Source organism: Dermacentor andersoni, chromosome 8 (assembly GCF_023375885.2).
Source record: "Dermacentor andersoni chromosome 8, qqDerAnde1_hic_scaffold, whole genome shotgun sequence".
NCBI classification, from domain to species: domain Eukaryota; kingdom Metazoa; phylum Arthropoda; class Arachnida; order Ixodida; family Ixodidae; genus Dermacentor; species Dermacentor andersoni.
Window position 1 is genome coordinate 32564445 of NC_092821.1, and position 25740 is coordinate 32590184.

At 45.3% G+C, this 25740-nt stretch overlaps 1 protein-coding gene across 3 annotated transcripts; it reads right to left on the bottom strand.

The window, feature by feature from the left end:
• Positions 1-2707: 2707 nt before the first annotated feature.
• Positions 2708-24078, bottom strand: LOC126526472 (uncharacterized). 3 transcript variants are annotated; one of them, XM_055068211.2, is made up of 5 exons: positions 23952-24078; positions 23353-23461; positions 19667-19720; positions 15170-15376; positions 2708-6034 (listed from the first exon to the last, which is right to left on the bottom strand). In XM_055068211.2, the coding sequence occupies exons 4-5, from the start codon at positions 15360-15362 to the stop codon at positions 4986-4988; spliced, it is 1242 nt and encodes a 413-aa protein (XP_054924186.2). In that variant the 5' UTR covers positions 15363-15376; positions 19667-19720; positions 23353-23461; positions 23952-24078; the 3' UTR covers positions 2708-4985. The 3 variants fall into 3 exon arrangements, with proteins under 3 accessions (XP_054924186.2, XP_050030355.2, XP_072145711.1); XM_050174398.3 differs by lacking the exon at positions 19667-19720; XM_072289610.1 differs by lacking the exons at positions 19667-19720; positions 23353-23461.
• Positions 24079-25740: the final 1662 nt, after the last annotated feature.

Below are 25740 nucleotides of genomic sequence, written 5' to 3' on the forward strand. Positions count from 1 at the left end.
GCCCCGCTCCCCGCAGAGTTGATGCTGTGCTCAAGAACCCAAGCCCCAGAACAAGGAGCTTCAGAGCTGCCTCGGCCTCATCAACTTCTACAGGAGTTTTCTGCCAACCTGTCGGAACATCTACAGCCGCTCCATCTTCTGCTTCGAGATGGTGAGCAATGGGTCTGGAAGAAGGAGCAGGACCGGGCTTTCCAGCACAGCAAGAAGCTAATCACCAAGGCTCCAGTGCTAGTACACTTCGATCCTGCCAAGTCTGTCGTCCTGACCGTAGATGCGTCGCCGTATGGCGTGGGAGCCGTCCTGGCACACCGGGACAAGGACGGCCAGGAATGCCCTGTATCGTTTGCTTCTCGTCGGCTTCATGCTTCAGAGCAACGTACAGCCAGCTGGACAAGGAAGGCTTGGCCCTCATGTTCGGCGTCGAACGCTTCCACCAGTATCTGTGGGGCCGGAAGTTCGAGGCGGTCACGGACCACAAGCCGCTGTTGGGGCTGCTGGGGCCTGACAAGGCAGTTCCTGTGCAGGCATCACCTCCAGTGGTACCCTGGGCCTTGAGGCTGGCAGCTTAGTTACCAGCTGGTTTACCATCCGGGAAAGGGCCTGGGACCTGCTGATGCCCTGAGCTGCCTGCCCTGCCAGAGGTGCCTGATGCAGTCACAGAACCTGCTGAAGTGTTCATGCTGGAGCATGCGTACCCGGAGGTACTCTCCAGATCTGCGGTATCGCAAGCGACCAGCCAAGACCCAGTCCTGTCTCAGGTGGTCAAGGCGGTTTCCCGTTGAGAGCAATTGGTTCAGCAGGCCTATAGCCACAAGGCCGCTGAGCTGAGCTTGCAGCAGGGCTGCCTACTACGGGGTATCAGGGTAATGATCCCACAGTCTCTGGGCCAGGGTCCTGCAGTTGCTGCACACGGGTCATCCTGGCGTGGAAAAGACTAAGATGGTGACCCGGTCCCATGTTTGGTGGCCTGGACCAGGACATCGCTCACATGATGCAGAGCTGCCAAATCTGCCAGGAGCATCAGCGGGCCTCCCATCATGTGGAAATCACACCCTGGCCATTCCCACAGAGACCCTGGTCCCGCCTGCATGTGGATTTTGGGGGGCCCTTCAAGGGTCATTACTTCCTGGTGATGGTGGACGCCTTTTCGAAGTGGATGGAGGTTATGCCTGTTACCACTTTATCAGAAGGTGCGACCATTGCAGTGCTGCGACAGGTCTTCGCCGCCCAGGGGTTGCCGGACGTCATCGTGTCCGACAATGGTCCTGCTTTCGCCAGCACAGAGTACCTGGCCTGGCTGATGAAGAACAGAATCCGCCGGATGATGGTTCCGCCGTCCACCCTGCTTCAAATGGTGCAGCCGAGCGGGTGGTGCAAACCATCAAGGATAAGCTCAAGAAGAATCAGATGGAATTTCCGGATGCAAATTGCCCAGACACTGTTCCAGCACCGGACCACGCCCCACGATGTCACTGGCCGTGCACCCTGTGAGCTCCTGCTGGGTCGGATGGTCAAGACAGCCTTGGATGTCTTGCATCTGGACTTCCCATCTACAGTGCTCCTGAAGCAGCAGAAGCTGGCTGCTGACCAAGGGTGCCGTCCCTGAGTACCGTCCCTAGAGTCGGGAGCTCGTTTTCGCCAGGAACTTCCGTCCTGCCCACCCTGGTCCGCCGGACAGGTGGTGTCTCCTGTCAGCGCCTCATCACTGCTCGTCCGCACGCCAGACGGGGCCACGTAGCACAGACACGCCGACCATGTTACGCCTCGTCTCGGGACCTGGTCAGCACCCTCGACTGCATCACTCACAAAGCCAGCCACTGCGGACCCTCCGGATGGAGCGAGGCTGTCTCAGGCAGCACCCGGCGTTGCCACACCCGGTCCGTCAACACTGGTGCCCAGGCGGAGTACTCGACGGCGGAGGCCACCGGACCGTTAACGGAGCCCCGAGCCCTCCCTTGTTCACGAACCCGGGCGGATCGTGACAGCCAGGAAAGCCTCACTACCTTAGAAATGTATAGTCTCTACTACTCACTTTCTGATATTTTATGCCTAGACTATGCTCACGGGGATGACATTTATCGTACTTTTTCTTCCATTTGAGTTATATTTGTGCACAGGTAATGTTTTAAGTGTTCGAAGGCTATTGGAAAATATTTGTATTTACGAAGTGCCTATTTCAAAGCATCAAATGTTCGCACACCCTTAAAACAGTGAATTCTCGTATTTATTATTTTAAAGACATGTCCTGTGCGAAATATTGTTTGTGAGGAAATTCCTTACGAGAGACTGGCACAACTGCAATTCAGAATCTTATCAAATGTCAAAAAAACAGGATTAGCCCAATTACTTCCTTTATGGGCACATATGTATTATACAGTGCAGATGTATGCTTGATTTAAAATGTAAATTTTATGCAAATATTCAAACATATATGTGTCACACCGGTGCTTATAGGAATGCTGATAGAATAGTTGAAATAAAATGTGGGAATGAATCAGGCATGGTGGACTTGACATTTGAGTGAAAACTCAAATTACTCATGTATGTTAGTTATAACAAGTTCTTTCTGTGTTAATAATGAACTTCCAACTGCCGTCACTTAACTTCTCGTGTAGCCTCAGATACAATAAAATGCTAACAACACTATATTGCATGCTGTCATTCAAGTACATGTACTAACGTACCAAGAACAGACAATGCACACTCATTAAACACAGGCGTTTATTTAATGCTCTGATGAGACAAACAGTGGAATGCTTACTGAACAATCAATTGCTCTAAAAAAGTACCCATCTGTAAAAAAAGGTGCGAATAGAGTAAGATCAAGCACCTCCAGGATGAACCATGTATACCAGAACCTAGTCAGCACTGTCTCTGTGTACCTGTTTCTTTCTATGTGCTTGTTCAGTCACGCTTACACACTCTATCATGGATTCAAACTAAGTAGCCCGCCAACGTGTTTTAACCAAGAACCTAGAAGCAACAAATACATGAGTGGGTCTAACAGAACAAGTTGATATGTAGCAAAAGACAATACTGAAAAAAAACAGCACTTACAGAAATCAGATCATTCAGACATCTGTAGTGTAATAATAAGTATTACAATTAACATACGTATGCCATAAGGGCATGCAAACAGCAATTTCTGAGATCATAACAAATGTTGAATACTTTTGGAAAAATAAAAAACACAATATGACAAAGCAAATTGCTGATTCTACAGACTTTATTATATCGAGGTTCAACAGTATTTTCAATTTTTTCTCAGCTATAACGGCTTCATATGGATCAGTTCTCATAATTCTTTTTGCTCTGTGTTCTATAACATCTTGAGAAAAGATCTAGAGCGAATATGATGACCCGAGTAAAGTGTTTCAGGGACCATTTAAGAGACAGCATTAGCTCGGCAGCTCCTATCAAAATACATGGGTAAGGAGAAATTGTTCTCAACAACTACTGCCCCAAATTTGATGAGGTTTGTTGCATTTAAAAGAAATAGAATCTAGTGACTGTTTGTAGAGAATTTTTATTGAGGCCGTGAATCTTTTAAAAAAATTGTTGAACATCACGAATTTTCAGATAACGAAACTATCAAGTTTACAACTCTAACTCAGCAATGAAAAATGATATAACGATTCTGTAAAATGCATCGAATAGTACATCTAAAGCGGACAAAACGTATATAATAAATAAGGCTTTTAAATATAGCACTAATATATGAGTAGGACTTTGCAAAAAACCTGATAAACAATGTAGCAAGTTGACGAAAGATATCAATTGATACATCAAATTTCTCCGCTTTGGATGATCTACCATGTGCAGTTTACAAAACTACTATATCTATTCTAGGTGTAGAGCTACAAATTTATCAACTCTTTGTAAATTGCTATTATAACATTAATGCCTTAAATCAAGATTCTGCATCCAGCACTCACTAGAATTTATCTTTTTGTCTCAAAAGCAACAAATTTCCTTATAATTGGTCCAGTAGTTATCTCAGAAAAGTGTTCTTGGATTTTACATGTATTTGAATAGGCAGCATCAGAGTTGGGCTTGAGCTAAACTTTCCTCTTATGAGCACATGGAGACACTTGTGCTACCTGATGCAGTAGAACACCATGCAACATGCTACACATTTGTAGATATATTGTGAGCATTATATTACCCCTTCATCTTCTTCAGCGCGCGAGCTGTGAAATAAACCGTTGAGGCTTAGCAGCTGTCTTGCAAGTGGTGGAGGCTGCTTTCGATCCCTTGGTCCTCTACGCCTTCGAGTTTCTCTGGAGCTTCGTTCAGGCCGCCGCTTGCTCCGCCTTTCCGCCAGCATGCCCCAAGAAGATCCTCCAGGAGCCTCCGGCCTCACCGTCTCTGCCCCACCGGCCGTTCCTTCATGGACCGTCAGCACGCGGCAGCACGATCCCACCATGTTTGCTGGCCTTCATAGTGACGACGTTGATGACTGGCTGGACAATTATGACCACGTGAGTGAGTCTAACCGGTGGGATATCATGTACAAGCTTCGCAACGTTGCATTCTACCTCACTGACGTTGCCAGGACTTGGTTTCTCAACCACGAGAGCACCTTGCCTGACTGGGCGGCATTCAAATGCCAGCTTCGGCAGATTTTTGGCGCTCCCAACGTTCGCTCTGAACGTTGCTCTGAGAGAGGTACGGGGATCGATACCCTGCACATTCACCACTTGCGAGACAGCTGTTCGGCCTCAACGATTAATTTTGCAGCTCATGCGCTGAAGAAGATGATGCTCGCCATGATGATGAATATATACAGATGAAGAAGATGAAGGGGTAATATAATGCTCACAATATATTTATTTGCATTTAATTTTATATACATTTATATTTCAGGCTACTGTTCAACATGGTTGTTGACCTACCCTACAGTATCATAGCACTGTGATCTCTTATGTCTGCTTAAGTGATGAGACAGCGTAAAGGACCAGGAGCAGACACAACTATGTGGCCGGTCACCTGCATGAATGCGCTAGTGTGTCTTCAGGGCATTCTTCAACGAGGATCTCTGAAGGCATAAGAGGCATTGAAATAGCTTCTCGCCTCATGTGTCTCTTAAGGTGGCCATTTTGTGAGAAGCTCTGAGAGCATGAAGGGCACTGATATGGCTTCTCACCTGTGTGGGTGCGCAGGTGGACTTTCAGGTGACCCTTGTATGAGAAGCTCTGAGAGCATGAAGGGCACTGATATGGCTTCTCACCTGTGTGGGTGCGCAGGTGGACTTTCAGGTGACACTTGTGTGAGAAGCTCTGAGAGCATGAAGAGCATTGATACGGCTTCTCGCCTGTGTGGGTACGCAGATGGGCTTTCAGGTGGGCCTGTTGTGAGAAACTCTGAGAGCATGAAGAGCACTGAAATGGCTTTTCACCCGTGTGGGTGCGCAAATGGGCTTTCAGGTGGGCCTGTTGTGAGAAGCTCTGAGAGCATGAAGTGCACTCAAATGGCTTCTCACCTGTGTGGGTGCGCAGATGGCACTTTAAGTCATATCTGTTTTTGAAGCCCCGAGAGCATGAAGGGCACTGATATGGCCTCTCACCTGTGTGGGTGCGCAGGTGAACTTTCAGATTAGCCTTGTATGTGAAGCTCTGAGAGCATGAGGGGCACTGATATGGCTTCTCACCTGTGTGGGAGCGCAGGTGGGCTTTTAGGTGGGCCTGTTGTGAGAAGCTCTGAGAGCATGAAGGGCACTCAAATGGCTTCTCGCCTGTGTGGGTGCGCAGGTGGTCTTTGAGGTGGCACTTTTGTGTGAAGCTCTGAGGGCATAAAGGGCACTCAAATGGCTTATCGCCTGTGTGGATGCGCAGGTGAACGTTTAAGCTGTATCTGTTTGACAAGCTCCTATGGCATGAAGGGCACTGAAATGACTTCTCGCCACTGTGGATTCTGGCATGTGCTTCCAGATGACACAGTTTATCAGCCTCATAGTCACATAGGTGACATCGATGGAGGCATCCTTGCTTTGAGTTGTCACATTTGGCAGTTGACGAAATAGAAGGCCTTGATGCTGCACAAGTAAAACAAAAGTAAGTAAGAGTTATTATGAAATGCCAAAAAAAGAACACAGATGCTAAATTTAATGACAAGCTATCTTTTTTTTATTATTTGAGAGATCTTCAGGGTGACTTCTAGTATGATGAAACAAGAATTTCTAATGGTCCTTCTTAATTTACTCGATATTTCTGCATTTGAATGCTTCATGAACCTGTTTGTGAAGTCGCTTATAAAAAGTATAATAAAGAAAAGTAAAAAATCATAAGTGACAGAATGTGGAGTGCTTGATGACTCTCTCAGATTCCTTGAGCCTCAAAGAACACTTTGAAAAATGCTTTCACCAAGCTTGCTCTCTTAACCTCGATGAGCACTTCAGGCCTGGAGGCCTTATTTGGCACTTGCAAAATTTGTTATGATTCACTGGCACAACAAATTTGTTTCACACGAGACTTCATTAGTGGGTTTCTTTTTGATTAAACACTGAAATTTGGCAATGTTTTTGTAAATTGAGATTGCAAGGAGCTGGCTAAGAAATACCATAGTTTTCCCCCATATAACCTACCAACACGTGCAACCCACATTCTCTTCCAAAACAGCCCAGAAAGAAAAAAAATGCGGGCGTATAACTCACAAAATAACTGCGTGCAACCCTCTGATGTCTACAAAACAGTGGCCATTTGGGATAAATGACTTGTTCATGTCATATCTTCAGCCAGCTTTACTGTTTTCTGAGACGGGAGCTAGGCCATTGAGCACTGCTTAGCGTGATCCAAGTTCTACATTGCCAATGCCATGTACACTATTCGCAAACTGCTAAACGGAAAATGGTGACCCATGCAGAGGAGGAGAATGACTGACAATACAGGAAGGGAGAATGGAGCTTCAACACACAGGGTTAGAAAAATGGTCGGGTGGCCTAGGACATAATGAAAGTGTGAGTAGATGAGAAGCTTGCCCTGAAGTGTGGCTTTGCAGCAGTGCACGCTGTGCTGCCATGGAGCCACACTTCAAGTCGAAATTTCGGTAATCCGCACCCCAATCCTAACCTTACTGTAAAATTTTTATGATGTCTGGTGCGAGTTATAGGTGCAAAAATACGGCAATTTCTTTTTGAGTGCACTCTGCTCCTTGTGCTCTGCCATCACAATATAGTGGCAAATGATTGCTGGAACTGACAAGGAATAGTACAAACAAACCGCCTCTTTTGCAAAGTGCAATGCATTTTAACACACCAGCAGGTGAAGGTATTGTAGTGTTTGCAAAGGGAGGCACCGGGCATCGGCGGTGGCACCGAATAATCAACACACACACACACTATTTCCACACCGTGCTGAACTTACCCCTCGGTAGAAGTGAGGGTGTTTATATATATATATCTATGTTGGGGCACCTCCTTGGGCAGTCCAACAGAACAAAGTACTATAATATACAACAGGTATAACAAAACAGAACCTAAACAGCTGGATAAAAACAAGGGAGGCAAGTGTACACGGTGATGGAAACGACACTTGGTCTTTGGGAGCAGCTTTTGGAGCAGAAAAAATTCCCATCTTGAGCGAGAAAACAAATGCTTTTGAGCCATAACTTACTGCTCCAGTGCAAAGAGGAAGCAGTATGCAAGTTAGTACTCTCTGGAGCAATGCATTCAATATGTGTTATGCTAAGATGCCAGTATTGTTTCTCCAACTTGTTCCATTTTTTTTTTATTGTACAAGAGGACTAAGATAAACGCCAACTTAATAGTAATTTACTGTTAAAAAAATTGCCGATGATTACGTTACTTCCAGATGGGAAATTTGAACACAGCAGTTTAGCTGCTTTGGCTTTTCGTTATATTGAGGCAAAGAATTCGAGCAAGACATGTATGTACAGTTACAGACAACTCTTTATTTTTCACACATATTCATTCTTCAAGAAACACTCCACTCCAAGTTCTTGATTTTCATGAAGGAAGCTTTGTGGTCGGTGAAATAGATGGGTATATGCTCGACTTGCTGCACCAATGCCTGGTTTGGCGTAGCGCACCTCTGGATTCTGGCGACGGTGCTGGGCCTCTGCTCGGGCAGCTCGTTTAGCAGCAGCAGCAGACAAAGGACTTCCAATGGTTGCCTCGCTCAAGGCTCAGAAAGAACTGGCTGAGAATAAACTATTTATAAAGACAGATGGATTATAATATAAACCGTCTAAGCCTCGGAGAATCCGTCTCATGCGGAACATTTCACACCAGCTGCCGCAAGCGGAGCGTAGCTTGGCGCAACTGCCTCGCTTATTGGCAGGTCGCCGGAGGCAGCGTGTAGGCGCATAGGAACCTTGCACAGCGAAGAGGTGGCAGCGACTGACTAATGCCATTGACGCTGCTAGCGAGTCAACTGAAGGTGTCTCTGCGTTTCAGCTTGGGAAGCGTGCACTTTGATTCACTGATAGCAAGCCAGCGCTTTGGCAACCGAAGAACACTGCACGCTCTCATGCAGTCGCCGCCACGGGGGAAGGGGGGGGGGGAGGGGTACATGCAGTGGCCAACGGCAGAAGCTATGCGTTTCGGCTTGGGAAATGTGGAAGATTGAGGTGTGCAGTACTGTAAAGAATTTCCTTTTTTTAAGTCATGGCAAATGGGTAACGGGTGTGCGTTACAATCAGGAGCGGTTATTCCTCCCCTTCATTTTGGTCACAGAAAACGGTGTGTTATAATCGAGGGCGTGATATAATTGAGTAAATAATGTAAATGTGCCTTCTGACACTAACTGCTGGAGCAATGACTGTAACCTACCACAACGATAACTTTCAACAGCCGACTCGGCCATGGTAGCACTTTCATTGTACATCTTCTTAAAGCCTAAGTTGCTACTCTTCTTGAAGGGCCCCTCACCAGGCCACATAGCAAATTTTGGTTATACGCTGGAAGTTGTTATATGCCCTCCAGGGAGCAATCTGCCACAATAATTTTTTTAATTGGGTCATTAATAGCCGAGACAGAAATATTTCAGTGCCGCGAACCCACGATTTCAGGAGGCGAAGGCCACTGCCAAGAGAGACACTCTCTATACTTGCCCCTTCTAGCCTCCACAAGTGGAATTCCTTCCCTGCGTTCTCCCATACTGGAGCTCAAGGATCGCATAACGCAAACGTCACAGGAGACTTTTTTTTTTCCCTCTCTTTCTTGCTGCGCAGCGCACTTCCACTGATGGCACCATGCGCGAGCTGTTGTGTTTGTCTCATTTCATGCACCACACAATTTTGTGCGCTATGCACAAGAACACCTGACCAGCGGTACAAGTCAGTGCTATGCGAATACTGAGGCAGACAGAAGCGGCTCACAGAGCATACTTGCATTCTGGAACACAGTAGAAAATGACATACTTTCGCTGTCTGCACGTGTGACAGTACGACGTGGGAACAAGCAGACAAAACGGAAGTACATCTCTCTTGCTACATGCAAAGTAAAACAAGAACATGCAGACGTTCACAGTATGATTATTTTATTATTTCTCTAAACTTTAATTTGTCTATTGAAGCAAGAGATTACACAAATAACGGATGCTGTCTTGAATAATTCTGGAAGTCACGTGTCTTACGAGCAACATCACAGCTGTGCGATGTACATAGATGCACTTTTGCAATATACGCGAACTCTAAGGCTGGGGAGCGCGGCACCCATCATCATCATCATCATCATCATCATCAGCCTGATTACGCCCACTGCAGGGCAAAGGCCTCTCCCATACTTCTCCAACTACCCCGGTCATGTACTAATTGTGGCCATGTTGACCCTCCAAACTTCCTAATCTCATCTGCCCACCTAACTTTCTGTCGCCCCCTGCTACGCTTTCCTTCCCTCGGAATCCAGTCCGTAACCCTTAATGACCATCGGTTATCTTCCCTCCTCATTACATGTCCTGCCCATGCCCATTTCTTTTTCTTGATTTCAACTAAGATGTCATTAACGCGCGTTTGTTCCCTCACCCAATCTGCTCTTTTCTTATCCCTTAACGTTACACCTATCATTTTTCTTTCCATAGCTCGTTGCGTCGTCCTCAATTTAAGTAGAACCCTTTTCGTAAGCCTCCAGGTTTCTGCCCCGTACGTGAGCACTGGTAAGACACAGCTGTTATACACTTTTCTCTTGAGGGATAATGGCAACCTGCTGTTCATGATCTGCGAATGCCTGCCAAACGCACCCCAGCCCATTCTTATTCTTCTGATTATTTCACTCTCATGATCTGGATCAGCAGTCACTACCTGTCCTAAGTAGATGTATTCTCTTACCACTTCCAGTGCCTCGCTACCTATCGTAAACTGCTGTTCCCTTCCGAGACTGTTAAACATTACTTTAGTTTTCTGCAGATTCATTTTTAGTCCCACCCTTCTGCTCTGCATCTCCAGATCAGTGAGCATGCATTGCAGTTGGTCCCCTGAGTTACTAAGCAAGGCAATATCATCAGCGAAGCGCAAGTTACTAAGGTATTCTCCATTTACTCTTATCCCCAATTCTTCCCAATCCAGGTCTCTGAATACCTCCTGTAAACACGCTGTGAATAGCATTGGAGAGATCGTATCTCCCTGCCTGACGCCTTTCTTTATTGGGATTTTGTTGCTTTCTTTATGGAGGAGTACAGTGGCTGTGGAGCCGCTATAGATATCTTTCAGTATTTTTACATACGGCTCGTCTACACCCTGATTCCGCAATGCCTCCATGACTGCTGAGGTTTCGACTGAATCAAATGCTTTCTCATAATCAATGAAAGCTACATATAATGGTTGGTTATATTCCGCACATTTCTCTATCACCTGATTGATAGTGTGAATATGATCTATTGTTGAGTAGCCTTTACGGAATCCTGCCTGGTCCTTTGGTTGACGGAAGTCTAAGGTGTTCCGGATTCTATTTGCAATTACCTTAGTAAATACTTTGTAGGCAACGGACAGTAAGCTGATCGGTCTATAATTTTTCAAGTCTTTGGCGTCGCCTTTCTTATGGATTAGGATTATGTTAGCGTTCTTCCAAGATTCCGGTACGCTCGAGGTCTTGAGGCATTGCGTATAGTGGCTGGCCAGTTTTTCTAGAACAATCTGCCCACCATCCTTCAGCAAATCTGCTGTTACCTGATCCTCCCCAGCTGCCTTCCCCCTTTGTATAGCTCCCAAGGCGTTTTTTACTTCTTCCGGCGTTACTTCTGGGATATCGAATTCCTCTAGATTATTCTCTCTTCCATTATCATCGTGGGTGCCACTCGTACTGTATAAATCTCTATAGAACTCCTCAGCCACTTGAACTATTTCATCCATATTAGTAATGATATTGCCGGCTTTGTCTCTTAAGGCATACATCTGATTCTTGCCAATTCCTAGTTTCTTCTTCACTGCTTTTAGGCTTCCTCCGTTCCTGAGAGCTTGTTCAATTCTATCCATGTTATACTTCCTTATGTCAGCTGTCTTACGCTTGTTGATTAACTTCGAAAGTTCTGCCAGTTCTATTCTAGCTGTAGGGTTAGAGGCTTTCATACATTGGCGTTTCTTGATCAGATCTTTCGTCTCCTGCGATAGCTTACTGGTATCCTGTCTAACGGAGTTACCACCGACTTCTATTGCACACTCCTTAATGATGCCCACAAGATTGTCGTTCATTGCTTCCACACTAAGATCCTCTTCGTGACTTAAAGCCGAATACCTGTTCTGTAGCTTGATCTGGAATTCTTCTATTTTCCCTCTTAGCGCTAGCTCATTGATCGGCTTCTTATGTACCAGTTTCCTCCGTTCCCTCCTCAGGTCTAGGCTAATTCGAGTTCTTACCATCCTGTGGTCACTGCAGCGCACCTTACCGAGCACGTCCACATCTTGTATGATGCCAGGGTTAGCGCAGAGTATGAAATCTATTTCATTTCTAGTCTCGCCGTTCGGGCTCCTCCATGTCCACTTTCGGTTTTTCCGCTTGCGGAAGAAGGTATTCATTATCCTCATATTATTCTGTTCTGCAAACTCTACTAATACCTCCCCCCTGCTATTCCTAGTGCCTATGCCATATTCCCCCACTGCCTTGTCTCCAGCATGCTTCTTGCCTACCTTGGCATTGAAATCGCCCATCAGTATAGTGTATTTTGTTTTCACTCTACCCATCGCTGATTCCACGTCTTCGTAGAAGCTTTCGACTTCCTGGTCATCATGACTGGATGTAGGGGCGTAGACCTGTACAACCTTCATTTTGTACCTCTTATTAAGTTTCACAACAAGACATGCCACCCTCTCGTTAATGCTATAGAATTCCTGTATGTTACCAGCTATATTCTTATTAATCAGGAATCCGACTCCTAGTTCTCGTCTCTCCGCTAAGCCCCGGTAGCACAGGACGTGCCCGCTCCTTAACACTGTATATGCTTCTTTTGGCCTCCTAACTTCACTGAGCCCTATTATATCCCATTTACTGCCCTCTAATTCTTCCAATAGCACTGCTAGACTCGCCTCACTAGATAATGTTCTTGCGTTAAACGTTGCCAGGTTCATATTCCAATGGCGGCCTGTCCGGAGCCAGGGATTCTTAGCACCCTCTGCAGCGTCGCAGAGGGTGCTAAGGCACCCATAAGAAGGGCAAATGGCATTCAGTTTGAAATTTCAGCTCTTTCCCCAGCGTGCAGCAATGTAGTACTTAGCAGGCATGATCGTTACCGTACATTGTATGCACTGCGCTTGTCAGCTCAAGGTGGCCACACTTGGTGAGGGGCCCTTTAAGATTTTGGACCCAGCCATCAGTAAGTTGAAAACCCTCAATGTTCACCTGAAGCGCCACGGTTTCTGCCTTTTGATTTAAAGCATCACTGGACACCAGCACTTGCACGGCGATCATCACTTTCAGCCACACCAGGATAGCTTCAAGTTTTGGGTGGGCACCTTGGCTGACATTCTTCTGTTGGGATCAAGATGATTTCTCGGCAGCTTCCAAAATCCTTCACCTGGTTGTTTATGTAGTCTGATATTGCCTGCTTTGAGATTTCTAATTCTTTTGCAATGTCCGATTGCAACAGGTCACTCTGCACTTGCCTGATAATGGTGGCCTTCTTTTTCATTGTCAATCTGCTACAATTTGCTCTCTTTGAAGCCTTTGTCAACTTGGAAGCGGACGACGAAGGTGGTACGGTACCACTGGTAGCAGGTGGCAATGAAACCACAGAAGAAGATTGGTTGTTGAAACTGCTAAGCCTAGCATCATGGTATGCACCTGAAGAAAACTAGAATGCACACGAGAGGCGGCACAAACAGTACCCCTGACCATACGTGACTGGCGTGTGCCGACCGCAATGACAGTGCAAAGGCTCGCGGGAGAGTGCAGCAAGCGGAGCCTGCTATTGAGACTGTATTGAAAATGGAAGCTCTGAATTGGCAGGCAAGATGTGTGCAAAATGCTAGTGTGAGACTGCAAAAAAACAAAATGACGGTGATGTTGTTTTCCTTTGCGACATCTTTTGACTTGCAATCGTGAAAAAAATTTTGAAAAATTAAACGAGAACTGTTTCAAACATGAAAAATTTTGTTCGTTGTTATACATAAGTATATGCAGCATGTGACTGTACCATGGCGGAGTCCAAATTTTTGGGCAGGCCCAGAAAATCGGGTGTCCAAAAAATATCTTTCGGTGATTGTATCATTATTATGCTGTGAAAAGAACATATTCGAATTCCACTTTGCACCAGTCAACATATTGTAAACCATTTTGCTAATCTTACGCTACAACTGCATGCGCCTGAATTACCAAGGAGAGGTTGGGCCTCGGTCAGGTGTTGCAAGATAACTTTAGCACAATCCTCCTGTTTTTGCCACGTTGTATACTGTGAAACAAAACAAAGTCTTCTTGTTTATAGTCGATAAAATGGAGAAAGCGTCATCATTTTTGTCATTACTGTGGCAAACATGCCAATTTCGCAAACTTTGTCCAAACATGTTTTAATACTGCTAGGGGTGCAAAAATAACATGTCAGGGGTTGACTTTATAACTGCATTTGAAAACAATGTGACAAGATGGGCGGAAGCACAATGCAAGATTGTGGCATTGCACCGTTTGGTTTCAGTGAATAGAAAGCAAAACAGAGCAACTGTCGATTTTCCCTATAAGCTTTGTTGTGCAATAGCTACGCTGTTGGCAGTGAACTTGAAGACCTTGTGGTGGAATTCCTTCGTAAGCATCATGCAAGAGCTCTCTTGATGACAGCAGATTCAATTCACTGCAAAGGCAATTGTCTCATTTCTCATTTCTCAAATGTCTCATTTCTCAAAGTGTCTCATTTCTCAAAGTGTCTCATTTCTCAAAGAAAAAAAGCTTCACTTTTCGCACCAGCAAAGGTGGATGAGCATGTAGCACATTGTAACAGAGTGCTGAGAAAGAATACCTATCCGCTGGGACAAACTGGTGGTACAGAAGAAGTCTCGTCGACCACTGCACCCTGCAGACAAGGCACAAAAAACCTGAAGCTGCTATCAATGGGAGAGGACCAAAACGAACATATCGCCAACAGTCACCTCAGGACGCCTACAGGCCGACTCTAGTGATTGCTGGTATGCACCTCGGGTGCCCAGTGCATGTTGCTCATTGCCTGATGACAGCACTGCGCATGCCTAGTCCTGCTTAGCCATCACCGATGATGTGTTTTGGGATGTCATGACTCAAAGCTGTGCCAGAAGAAAAATCCTAACAGTTCCCATATGGTTTTCACCTCCCCCAATGAATGAGCATATTGATAAAACAAGGTATGTTCTACAGTTGACTGCATTACAGAATTTTGTTTCAATTTTATTCACCCTAAACACAGGGGTCAACAGCCATGCCACATTGATCTATATTCACGTTCTTACACTAATACACCGATCTAGACATAAATAAGAGATTCACTGGGTGTAACATTATTGTAGAGGTATGTAAGGGCTACAACAAAACCAGGACAAGAGAGCTCTGGATAAAGCTCTGCCATCTAAGGTGCTTCATGTGCTCAGTAGAGCATTATTATTGCATTTTGCCCCAATCTGTATGCAGACAAGAATCATAAACCTTCTAATTTGTCCTCGGCAGCAACGTCATACACACTTGAGCAAGTTGTACCAAGCTAGGCAGACTTAGCCATTTACAATACTCACACACGTAAGCAAATTTAAGAGAAGTGCTGGTCACCTGACGTGGAGCTTAACTGATCCACAGTCTGCGTAGTCTGCACGCTCCTAGACTCGCTCCCTGCTTTGAACGAGCACCCGACAGACTTGTCAGCCAGAGGCAAGCTGCACTGCATGCCAACCTCGACCTGACCGGCAACCTTGGAAGGGCCGTGGCATGCCGTTTTGGCCGCGATGCTTTCAGCTAGGCTCATCGCATTTGTGAGGCCTGCAAAAAATAATTGGGGTTATTACAGTACCGTTACAGCATCAGGAACACAAAGTAAATAAAACAAAAGAATAATTGAAGGGGCACATTACAACACATAGCCAAGGAACACAAAACATCCCTTTCGGTTCAGTATTCCTAAAGGGCTACAAAAGGACAATCCACACTGAATATTCGAAAGCAGGGCAACCTCTTTTTTGTCGAAGGCTTACGACAGCAAAACATATCTGAGACACTTTTTCATCTCATACATTTTAAAGCTATTGGTGCAGTCCAACTAATGAAAAGTCATTGCAATATTCTGAGGTTATCACCATCAGCCTATTTAGTGTAGACTGTAAGATCTCCAATCTCCCTATCTCTTGTGCCAGCCGATGCCATCCTGTGCTTGCAAATTTTCTATTTCCTCACACTACCTGTTTGCTGTCTACAATTGCACATCAGTTCCACTGATACCAATTCAGTAACTCTGATAGGGTGTCGGTTACCTGCTGTACACATTACACAGCTTGCCTAAACAAGCTGCACTACATGGAGCACCTGGATGCCTTGGACAGCAAGCTTCATGTAAAGCCTGCAAGGCTGACGGACATATGGTTTCCTTGTGCAAGCCAGTGAGAAGTACGCGGCGAGATGCTTGTGGCGATTTCGCCTCAGCATTTCTTCTGGATTTCTGAAGCTGACAGGCTGCCGCGGCAACCTTCTCGCATTTTTTAAAAGGCCCATGTTGCGGCCGCCAGAGCGATGCCTCAGCGGACCTCGCATATCGCTTGAAACCGTAACCCCCCTTTGCAGTTGCTATAGCAGGGCCATTCTTTAATGCCGACAGCCACGACTTGTTACATGTGATCTGAGCACCCAGGAAGCAGTTAAATGAGGGAACACAATCAGCAGCTGGATGAAGGAAGGTGATGGGCACCGGCCTACTCGGCATTATAGTTTTTTCACAACAGCTCTGTCATTCCCGTTTTGATTTTTTCACACAAACGGGCTATAACAATTATTGGTTATAACAATGGAATTTTTGTGGCACTTGAATATTATTATAACTGGGTTCGACTCTATTCTAATGTGAATGAAACGACTCCTTACTTTCATTTTTGCGTGTTATTAGGAAATGACAGCAGGTTTATGGTTTTCACTGATGTAATTTGTTCCTAGCCCTTTTTATAAGTATTCAGTTGTCTTTTGACAATGTCATGCAATGAGTTTTGAAGTTTTGAGCATTAAATTTCCTTGGCAGATTTTCAAAGAGTTAGAATTCTGTCAGGATTAGTAGGTGTTAAAAGATGCATGGTAAAGAGAGGTATGCTCAAAATTCCTGCTGGTAGTTTTTTTTCTTTTCGATCAGCTTTAGCATTGCCGAGGTGGTCTGATGTTGTGGTTGCCACAACCATGGTGGCTGCAACTCAGGGTGGGCAGGCTGCTAAGCTCACCGTTCCCAAGAACAGTCTGAAGGCATGCCTTAGCAAGTGTATTTTTTAATTATTTACACTAAAAACCTTTCTGTTTGAAGGAACATGAGTGGGACAAGAATACAGCAGGCAGCTTCGACGCGTCGAATGTGTTTCGGTACCGTGTTTTTTTTGCACCAAGGCGATGCTATGAATTAATGCAAAAAACATGAAAAAGAACTAAACAAGGCATATTTGATTCAAGAACGAAGAAAGCTTATTATGTAAACGGAAAACACTGAAAGTATGTTCTGGGAGGATCGGTAAGGACCGAAAAGGGTAAGCTAACAGCTAGGTAAGGCAACAGTTGTTTCAAGACTAGATGCATATTCCGACTTCCACCAAATCCTTCTCTTCCCGACATGCCAAGCACTGGTGACATTCATAGCGCCAACTGGATGCTTGCACTTCGCAAGACTCCCATTCGATCGGCATAATATCAACACTGAAATACTTTGGAAAGCACACGTCCAAAATCCTGAGCGGACTAACAGGAGCCGTCAACCTCATAGACGACATTCTTGTCTTTAGCCAGAATGAAGGCCGCACAACAGAAATGTTGACACGATGCTCAAGCAACTGTCTCCTTAAAGAACAACGCCAAGGTACGAGTGCCACTAAGATATACCCAAGACAAAAATTAAGATTACCTCCCATTTTTATTAAGCACTTTGAAGCCTGTCACTGGCATCGCTTGAGTGGTGTGGCATGCTTAGCATGTACATGCAAACAATGATCACATCATGGCTGCTTGAAAACCTGAACAAAAAGAAAGGCCGAATGGTGACTAGAAGCTGAAACTAGGAAGATTATTGCTAAACTGCTGAGACTTCCCACCTGGGCAACTGATTATAATTATAATAGCCAATTACTTACTGCTTGCTTAGTTCAAACAAACGTGCCAATGCAACGAACGCACACACTCACAATTTAGGTCACGTTTGTTGCTGGACCCAACCTTCCCAGCTCTTCAGCATGTGCTGTCTACCTATAATATTGCTGAAGTAGTGCTGATTAACGGTTCTATTCTATGCAGCAGCAGTTCTTAAATAGGGGTTCACAAAAGCATATTTAGGGTCCACAAAGCCCTTCCACGCAAGTCGAATCAAAGAGTACAGTGTGCGAGGCATCACACCTTTCGCAGGGCCATGCAAGGTGGTGCTTGCCACTATGCTAATAAATCAGAGGAAGCAATATCATCGCTTTTATTAATATACGGCACTTGGAACATACCAGGAAACCTTTCTCTCGATAGAGTTGACAAAGTCCATGTTGACAATCTTGTAAACACTAGCATCTAGTGTGACGCACGCCAGTTACGAGTGTACAAGAGTTCGAGGGCATAAAGTTCGGATTCATGAAAATCAGTGGCAAGGTAAGCTGCAATGCAATTCGTGCAATGAAATTCTTGCACAAAGCTCCCTTTGATTGGACCAAGCTAGCCCACCACCAGACAGCACCCAGCCTATCAAGACAAGGACCTCGACTGTGGAAAAAAAAATTTTTTTAATATATGTGAAATTTTGAGATGGCGACCATTTCACTGAATGTTGCCCTCATGATGATTTGCCCATTCTTTTTTGTTTTTGGGCGATATGAATTTTTCCACCATCCCAAGAGATTAGTATAAATATTCTACTGTAAATATTTGCACTGCTGAAATGTATTGCAGCTTTGTGAGATTTTATTTTTGTACTTCTTTACAGTTGCCAACCAATTTGACATTGCCTCCGAAAAATCGGGCATTCCGAAAAAATGAATTCGTACACGCAAGAAATGTCACTTTATTTACCAAGCGGTTCTTTTCTACATTTTTCTGCGGGGTGCTATGTTGTCATATGAATAGATCAGCATGCCCTTCGACAAAGGTGCCATTATCACTGTAAAGAGCTTAAAGCTCCATGCGGACTCACGTTAGATCAGAGTTAGTTGGCAGCACAGTCACTGGCTCCTCACTGCCAAAGCCCGATTTATCTTACAGCACCTGACGAACTATTTTGTCATTGGCAAGTTCAGCAAAAAAATAGATTTCATTGTCAGCGTTGGTGAACTGCTCCAGCGTTATTTCCGTACGCAAGTGCTCAATGAGGTCAGAAGATGAAGGGGACTGATGGGGCTCGCTAGAGTTGCTATCATTGCATGACGACGACATTTCATGTTGAACCGTAAAACCCATGTGGCTCTGGATTGCGTTCTCGGTCAAGGCCTCCATGCGTCTGAAAGTATCCCGACTGCAGAGATTAAGTCAACGTAGTAGCCCTCGCCACTGTCCACGCATAGCACCACGTGACTAAGCACACGTGACCACACGTGTGCTGCTTCAGTGTGTGGATAATCCCTTGGTCCATCTTCCTCAAGTTCAAGGTGGGCACCTTGGCTGACATTCTTCCGTTGGGATCCAGCAGATTTCTCGGTGGCTTCCAAAATCCTCACCTCGTTGTTTATGTAGTCTGATATTGTCTGCTTCAAGAATTCTACTTCTGCGACATCCTCTTTGGACCAGCCAATCTGCACTTGCCTTATAATGGTGGCTCTCTTTTCTATGGTCAGCCTGCTATCATTTCCTCACTTCGAAGCCTTTGTCGAGTTGGAGGCAGACAATAAAGACAGTGCCGATGCCACTGTTAGCAGTTGGTGATGAAACCACCGAAGACGATCGGTTGTTGAAGCAGCTAAGCCTAGCATCGGGGTGTGCAGCTGAAACAAACCCCAATGTTCACAAGAGGCAATACAAACAGTATCACCGACCATATGGGGCTGACGAGGGCCGACAGCAATGACAGTGCAAGGGTTCCCAGGAAAGTGCAGCAAGCAGTGCCTGCTAAAGAGGCTATACCGGAAATGGGAGTTCTGAAGTGGCACGCGAGATGTGTGCGACGCTGGTTTCAGCCTGCAGGAAAACAAAATCACGTCAATGTTGTTTGCATGAGAAATAGTGTGAAAAATCAAACGAGAGGAGTTTGAAACACGCAAAATTTTTGCTGTTGTTATACAATGCCTCTATGAAGTGGCGGTACCATTTAAGAGTCCAAATATTCGGGCAGGCCCAGAAAATTGGGTGTCCAAAAAAATCAATCGGCGATTGTGTCATTATTATGCTGTGAAAAAGAACATATTCGAATTCCACTTTGTGCCAGTAACCATTTTGTACAGCATTTTGCACATCTTATGCTGCAACCACATGTGCCTGAATTACCAATTAGATGTTGGGGCCTTGGCCACATGTAGCAAGATACCTTTGGCACTATCTTCCTGTCTTTGCCATGTGTACTGTGAAACAGAACAAAGGTTTCTTTTTGTACTTGTCAAAAAATGGAACCAGTGTCATCATTTTTGTTGTTACTGAGGCAAACATGCCGACTCTAGAAACTTTGTGCAAACGCATGTTTAGTACCGCTTGGGGTGGAACAATTGCATGTCAGGGCTTGACTTTATGAATGCACTTGAAAGCAATGTGATAAAATGGGTGGAATCATACAGCAGGATTGTGGCAGTGCATTCCGTGCACAGAAAGCAAAACAGAGCAACTGTCGATTTTCACTATAAGCTTTGTTGTGAAATGGCTACCCGGTTGACAGTGAAATTGATGACATCGAGGTGGAATATTTTTGTAAGCGCCATGTACAAGGTTTCCCGATGACAACAAATTCAATTAACTGCGAAGGCAAAAGCTAGTGTCTCATTTCTCAAAGAGAAAAGGCTTCACTTTTCGCACCAGCAAAGGTAGATGAGCTTGTAGCACATTGTAACAAGCGTGCTGCAGAAGAATACCTATCCACTGGGACAAGATTACAAAGATGGCGCCGAATAAAACAATACACGAAGACGGGGGACACGAGACAGCACGTAGGCGCTTTTTAAACAGGGCGGTCATCTGCATTGCACAAAGAAGCCAAGATACAGAATAACTTTTAAGTGTCACTCTCAAGATACGCCAGTTCCTTTGTCGAAAGCGAAACTGAGGCTTCACTGATACAATCAACACCGCGCTTTTTTATCTCAAGCGCTTCCAATATCTCCCTTGTCAGTTGATGGTCAGCTCTGTACAGAACACTGGTTCTATCGAAATTTGGGATGCACTTGTGAGCCTTACAATGCGCACTTATATGACCGGAGAGCTGGTTTTCCATCTTATATCTATGCTCATGTAATCTGTCATTCAGACATCTGCCCGTTTGGCCTACATATGATGAACCGCACGACAAGGGGACCGAATAAACTACTTTCTGTACACATCCGACATGTTTCTGCCCATGTTTTTTTTGTGCACACCTGTTTGTTTTTCCGATTTCCTGCGTTCACTTTGGCACACATCAAACCAAGACATTTTGGAGTGGAAAATATAACATGAACACCAGCTCGTGTACCTACTTTTTTGAGATTGTGAGATATGCCGTGAACATATGGAATAATGGCACACCTGGTTTCAGACGGGCCAGCTCGACCCTGGTTTACAGCGCTAGGTTGCTTGAGCTGTTTGAGCTTGAGCTGTTTGTAATCATGCTTAACCAACTAGCCCACCAACACAGGCTCAGTCACTGGGACAAACTGGTGGTATGGGAGGGGTCCCATCGGCCACTGCAGTGTGCAAGCACTCTGCAAAAAACCTGAAGGTGCTTTCCATAGGAGAGGACCAAAACGAACATATGGCCAGCATTCACCTCAAAGACGCCTCCAGGTCAACTGAAGTGATTGCTGCCATGCACCTCGGGAGCTTAGTGCATGCTACTCATTGCCCGATGACAGTGTTGCGCATGCCTAGTCCTGCTTAATCATCACTGATGATGTGCTGTGGGATGTCGCAACTCAAAGCTGTCCCAGGACCAGAATCCTGAGAGTTCCCACGAGGTTTTCGCTTCCCTCAATGAATGAGCATATTGATAAAATGAAGTATGTTTTGTAGTTAACTGCATTGAGGAATTTCGTTTGAATTTTATTCCCCTCAAACCTAGTGGTCCACTGACATTCTGCATTGATCGACATTCACGTTCTTACACCACTACAATGATCTAGACATAACTAAGAGACTCACTGGGTGTAACATTATTATAGAGAACATAAGGGCTACAACGACACTCAGACAAGGCTCTGTATTAAGCTATACTATCTAAGGTGCTTGAATGTGCTCAGTAGAACAGTATTTTTGCATTTTTTCCTCAATCAGTAGAAGAAAGCATGCTTTCTCGTGCAATGATCTCGTGCTTAGCAGCCCAACACCTTAGCCACTAAGCAACCACGGCGGTCCCAAACCATTCCAGGGACCCTTCGAAGTACAACAGGGTGTCAAAATTAATCCATAGTGTGCCACTACGGCGTGCCGCAATATCTGATTGTAGTTTTGACACATACAACCCAAAAATTTAATCCATGTTTGACACATCTGCCTCGATGTGATATGTCATGTGAGGCAATGACAATGCTTAACCTTCTTGCAGGTTATAAACAATGGTGCACACCTCCTCAAGAGAAGAGTTGCTGTAATAACGGAGGTGAGACAAAAGTTTGTCAAAGATGCGCAATGTTAGCAAGCAAGAGTGCAGGCCCCAAGCTCTTGTTGGTAAGATTGGTGGCACCTTCTTCAGCAAATAAGAGTGTGAACTTCAGCGAAGAAAAAATGATGTCAATTTAATAGCCCAAACAAATGAGCATGTGAAAGAACGAAAGAACAATCCCATGAAAGAACGAAGAACAGTGAATGAAAGTGTTGCTTGCCAAGTCCGACCACCAACCATTACACACCTCCAACTAACAACGAAAATGGTCGAAAGGGCCAAAGAAATTCACTTCGAAATATTTCATCGCAGCCACATGTCCATGCCAGAATGAAATGCAGAGTACACCACACTGTTACACATAAAGCCCAGAGCAAGTGGCAAAGTTGCAATAATATATGACTATAAGAACAATACGGCAACAGTTTCCGATCACAACTCAGACAAACACCGAGACATTTAGGCATACCTGCAGGCCTGCAGAAATATTTCTGATGTTGAACAAATTTATCCGATTGTTTCGGCCTACTGGCATTTCCTGCATTTGAGACCTAATATATACTAAGAGTTTTGCCACCGTTCACAGGCATCGCTTGTGGCTTAGCAAGTGCATTTTAGACATCGACAGTCTTATGAGTATGAGTCAGACATTGAGGATGCAACTGGCAAGTGATAGTGCACCTGACACAAGATACGTTGGAAAGCAACAGTAGTCCCACAGGGAAATTGCTCACAGCTGAGGACGATCAGTCATAGTTTGCAACACGATTATTTCTCAAGATTTATTCTCTTGAGAAAGCTGGAAACAAATTTTCTGGATTCTTCTACTGTGTCTCTTGTGATGGCATCAGGCATCAAGTGCAGTACAATACTATAAGTGTTTTGGTGTAGGCAATTTGATATGCGCATTTAATGCATTGTGGGAACTTCCAACAGATAACTGGCCAGCCTTACTGGCCTAAATCTGAATATGCTCTGCCACTGGTATAGCACAACAGTGATAGGGCCTTGGGCAAATGAATGTACATACCAGATCCTGGACTATTGCCAACCAGCAACAATCAGCACTTGCGGCTAAATGTTGTTAACGATGCAGAAGAAGGCTAGATCTTGATGGGCACAACTAAAATCAGCAGAAGCTGTAAAGACAGCAGTAGCACAGTAAAACAAATAAGACTAATGACGATACACACATCCAGGTATATGGACCTAGAGCACTCCAGTACGTAATTTCCACAAAGTGAGACATATGTTCCTCGCTCAACCGAAAAAAAAAAAAAAATTCTTTTCGGTGTAAACATTACGAGTGTGTATAGTTCGTCTGGGTAGTTCGTAACTGATATCTTAAATACAGCACAGACACACTAACCACCGTATTAGTTTTATTACAATGTCGATCACGGATGCTAAGTTACACACATGACATATTGTTACAAGGCGGGATACGTCAACTTAGAAAGCTTGGCACTACAGCACTGGATGGAGTGAGGCCGCCAGACTAAAAGCTAAGTCCTCCTATTCCCCCGCTCATTTACTTCTTCATGTGTATAAACGTGCCGTTACAACATGAACAAAGAAAGCAGCGGACGTAGGTATAATGAGCTGATTCGTACGCTCATCCATGTTTACCTTTGAAGGTGCTCCCAAGCGACAGCACCAGGGACGTACGTACGTTTGTTTACCTGCTCGTTCACCATGCAAACATAGCACGACACAACTCCACAGCAGGGCTAGTTTCGGTATCGAATCAATCCAGAGAAAGAAAGAAAGCAGCGACAAGCGATTGTTGGCGATTGTATAAAAGCCTAGTGCCGAAACCACGCGCACACCAATGTGCGCTCGAAAAAGCGCGTACAAGCACGTAGCGAGCCGCGCCAATTCAATCCAGAAGCCAGAGCATGGAGAGGGGCGAGAGGGGGCTACTCTATGGGCTGTGCTAAGTGACACCCATGGTAGGGTGGCTAGAAGGGGAGGTGTGAATACCGGCGGCGCTTTCCTTCGGGCGCGCGTGACCCCCTTGCGCACCGATGCCACCAGGGTGAACGTGGCGCTGCTGCTCGCGGCGTGGTATTACCGTATTACGGCGTGGTACTCCCGCGCTGGCCTGCGCCCTCCGCTGTCAGTATAGGTCTCGTCGCCTGTTTTGGAGTGTTCCTCCCGACATTCCGTCATTCGAGGGCGAGATGCTGTGGACCACCAAAGTTATGTTGAGCACCGCAGCGATGCACGGCTAGTTTATTACATTGCAGGTTACGTGGCGAGAAGGCGTGTTTTGCCCACACATTGTGAAGACTGCGAAGCACCATAAAGGCAATATCCCCAGAGTACAGTGGCTGTACCCAGAGCCACTGTACCCAGAGAGCTTCCACCAGAGGCATCCAAAGAGTGGGACCTTGAGGGCCTTTTATATCCCTCAGAATCGTTCTGTAAGCTGGACAATGCCCTTGAAAACAAACTCACTCGTTTATTCAGTGTGACACCCGCCGTGGTTGCTCAGTGGCTATGGTGTTGGGCTGCTGAGCACGAGGTCGTGGGATCGAATCCCGGCCACGGTGGCCAGAATCTCGATGGGGGCGAAATGTGAAAACACCCGTGTACTTAGATCTAGGTGCACGTTAAAGAACCCCCGGTGGTCAAAATTTCCGGAGCCCTCCACAAGGCGTGCCTCATAATCAGAAAGTGGTTTTGGCACGTAGAACCCCATAATTTTTAATTCAGTGTAACACGCTAGCATGCCAAAGCTGTGGCCGAGACTTTGCAGTCAATTGGTTAAATGTCAAAGATTGGTTGCTTTAGACCATTCTGCTACCCTGACAGCCTCAGTTATACGTCTTTATTGCCTCACAAGGATTCACTTTTTGCTTTAAGGTGTCAATCAGCAGAGCAGTGAGAAGAAACGGAAAACACTGAAACCTTGTGTGTTGTAAATTTTTTACCTCACTTGTAAATAAACGATTTCATGACCAGATCTGTTGCTTCACTGTCTGCAATCATAGTAAATTGCTTATATGAGCGTCAAAATGACATTACAGGTCTGCAAGAGCAGACAAAAAGTGGTTTGTAAGTACGTCCAGACTTTATCAGGTAATGTCTGCAGTTTACAGGTCTTACGGTACGCATAGGGTGATTGACTGCTGATCTCGAGGACGACGGTCCCATTTTCAGGGAGGCGATATGCAAGGCGCCCGTGTGCCGTATGATGTCAGTGCGCGTTAAAGAACCCGAAGTGGTCGAAATTATTTCGAAGCCCCCCGCTAGCCCCTAACATCCAAAGCCAGCTCACGAAATGCGCACAGACAAAACGCGTTTGAATCTCGATACAGTGCGAACTGGGCCCGTAAAATTTCACAGGAGTAATGATGTGGGCTGACATAACATTGTTTTCATGATAAAGATTCATTCTTTGACGCTCGCAGAA

What these genes read in the sequence shown, in the direction of transcription:
- LOC126526472 (XM_072289610.1), bottom strand. Translation starts at nt 15,362, where the DNA reads ATGAGCCTAGCTGAAAGCATCGCGGCCAAAACGGCATGCCACGGCCCT. An exon ending in TCAGTTAAGCTCCACGTCAG is followed by an intron (nt 6,035 to 15,169) that starts GTGACCAGCACT and finishes TTACTTGTGCAG; the next exon opens with CATCAAGGCCTTCTATTTCG.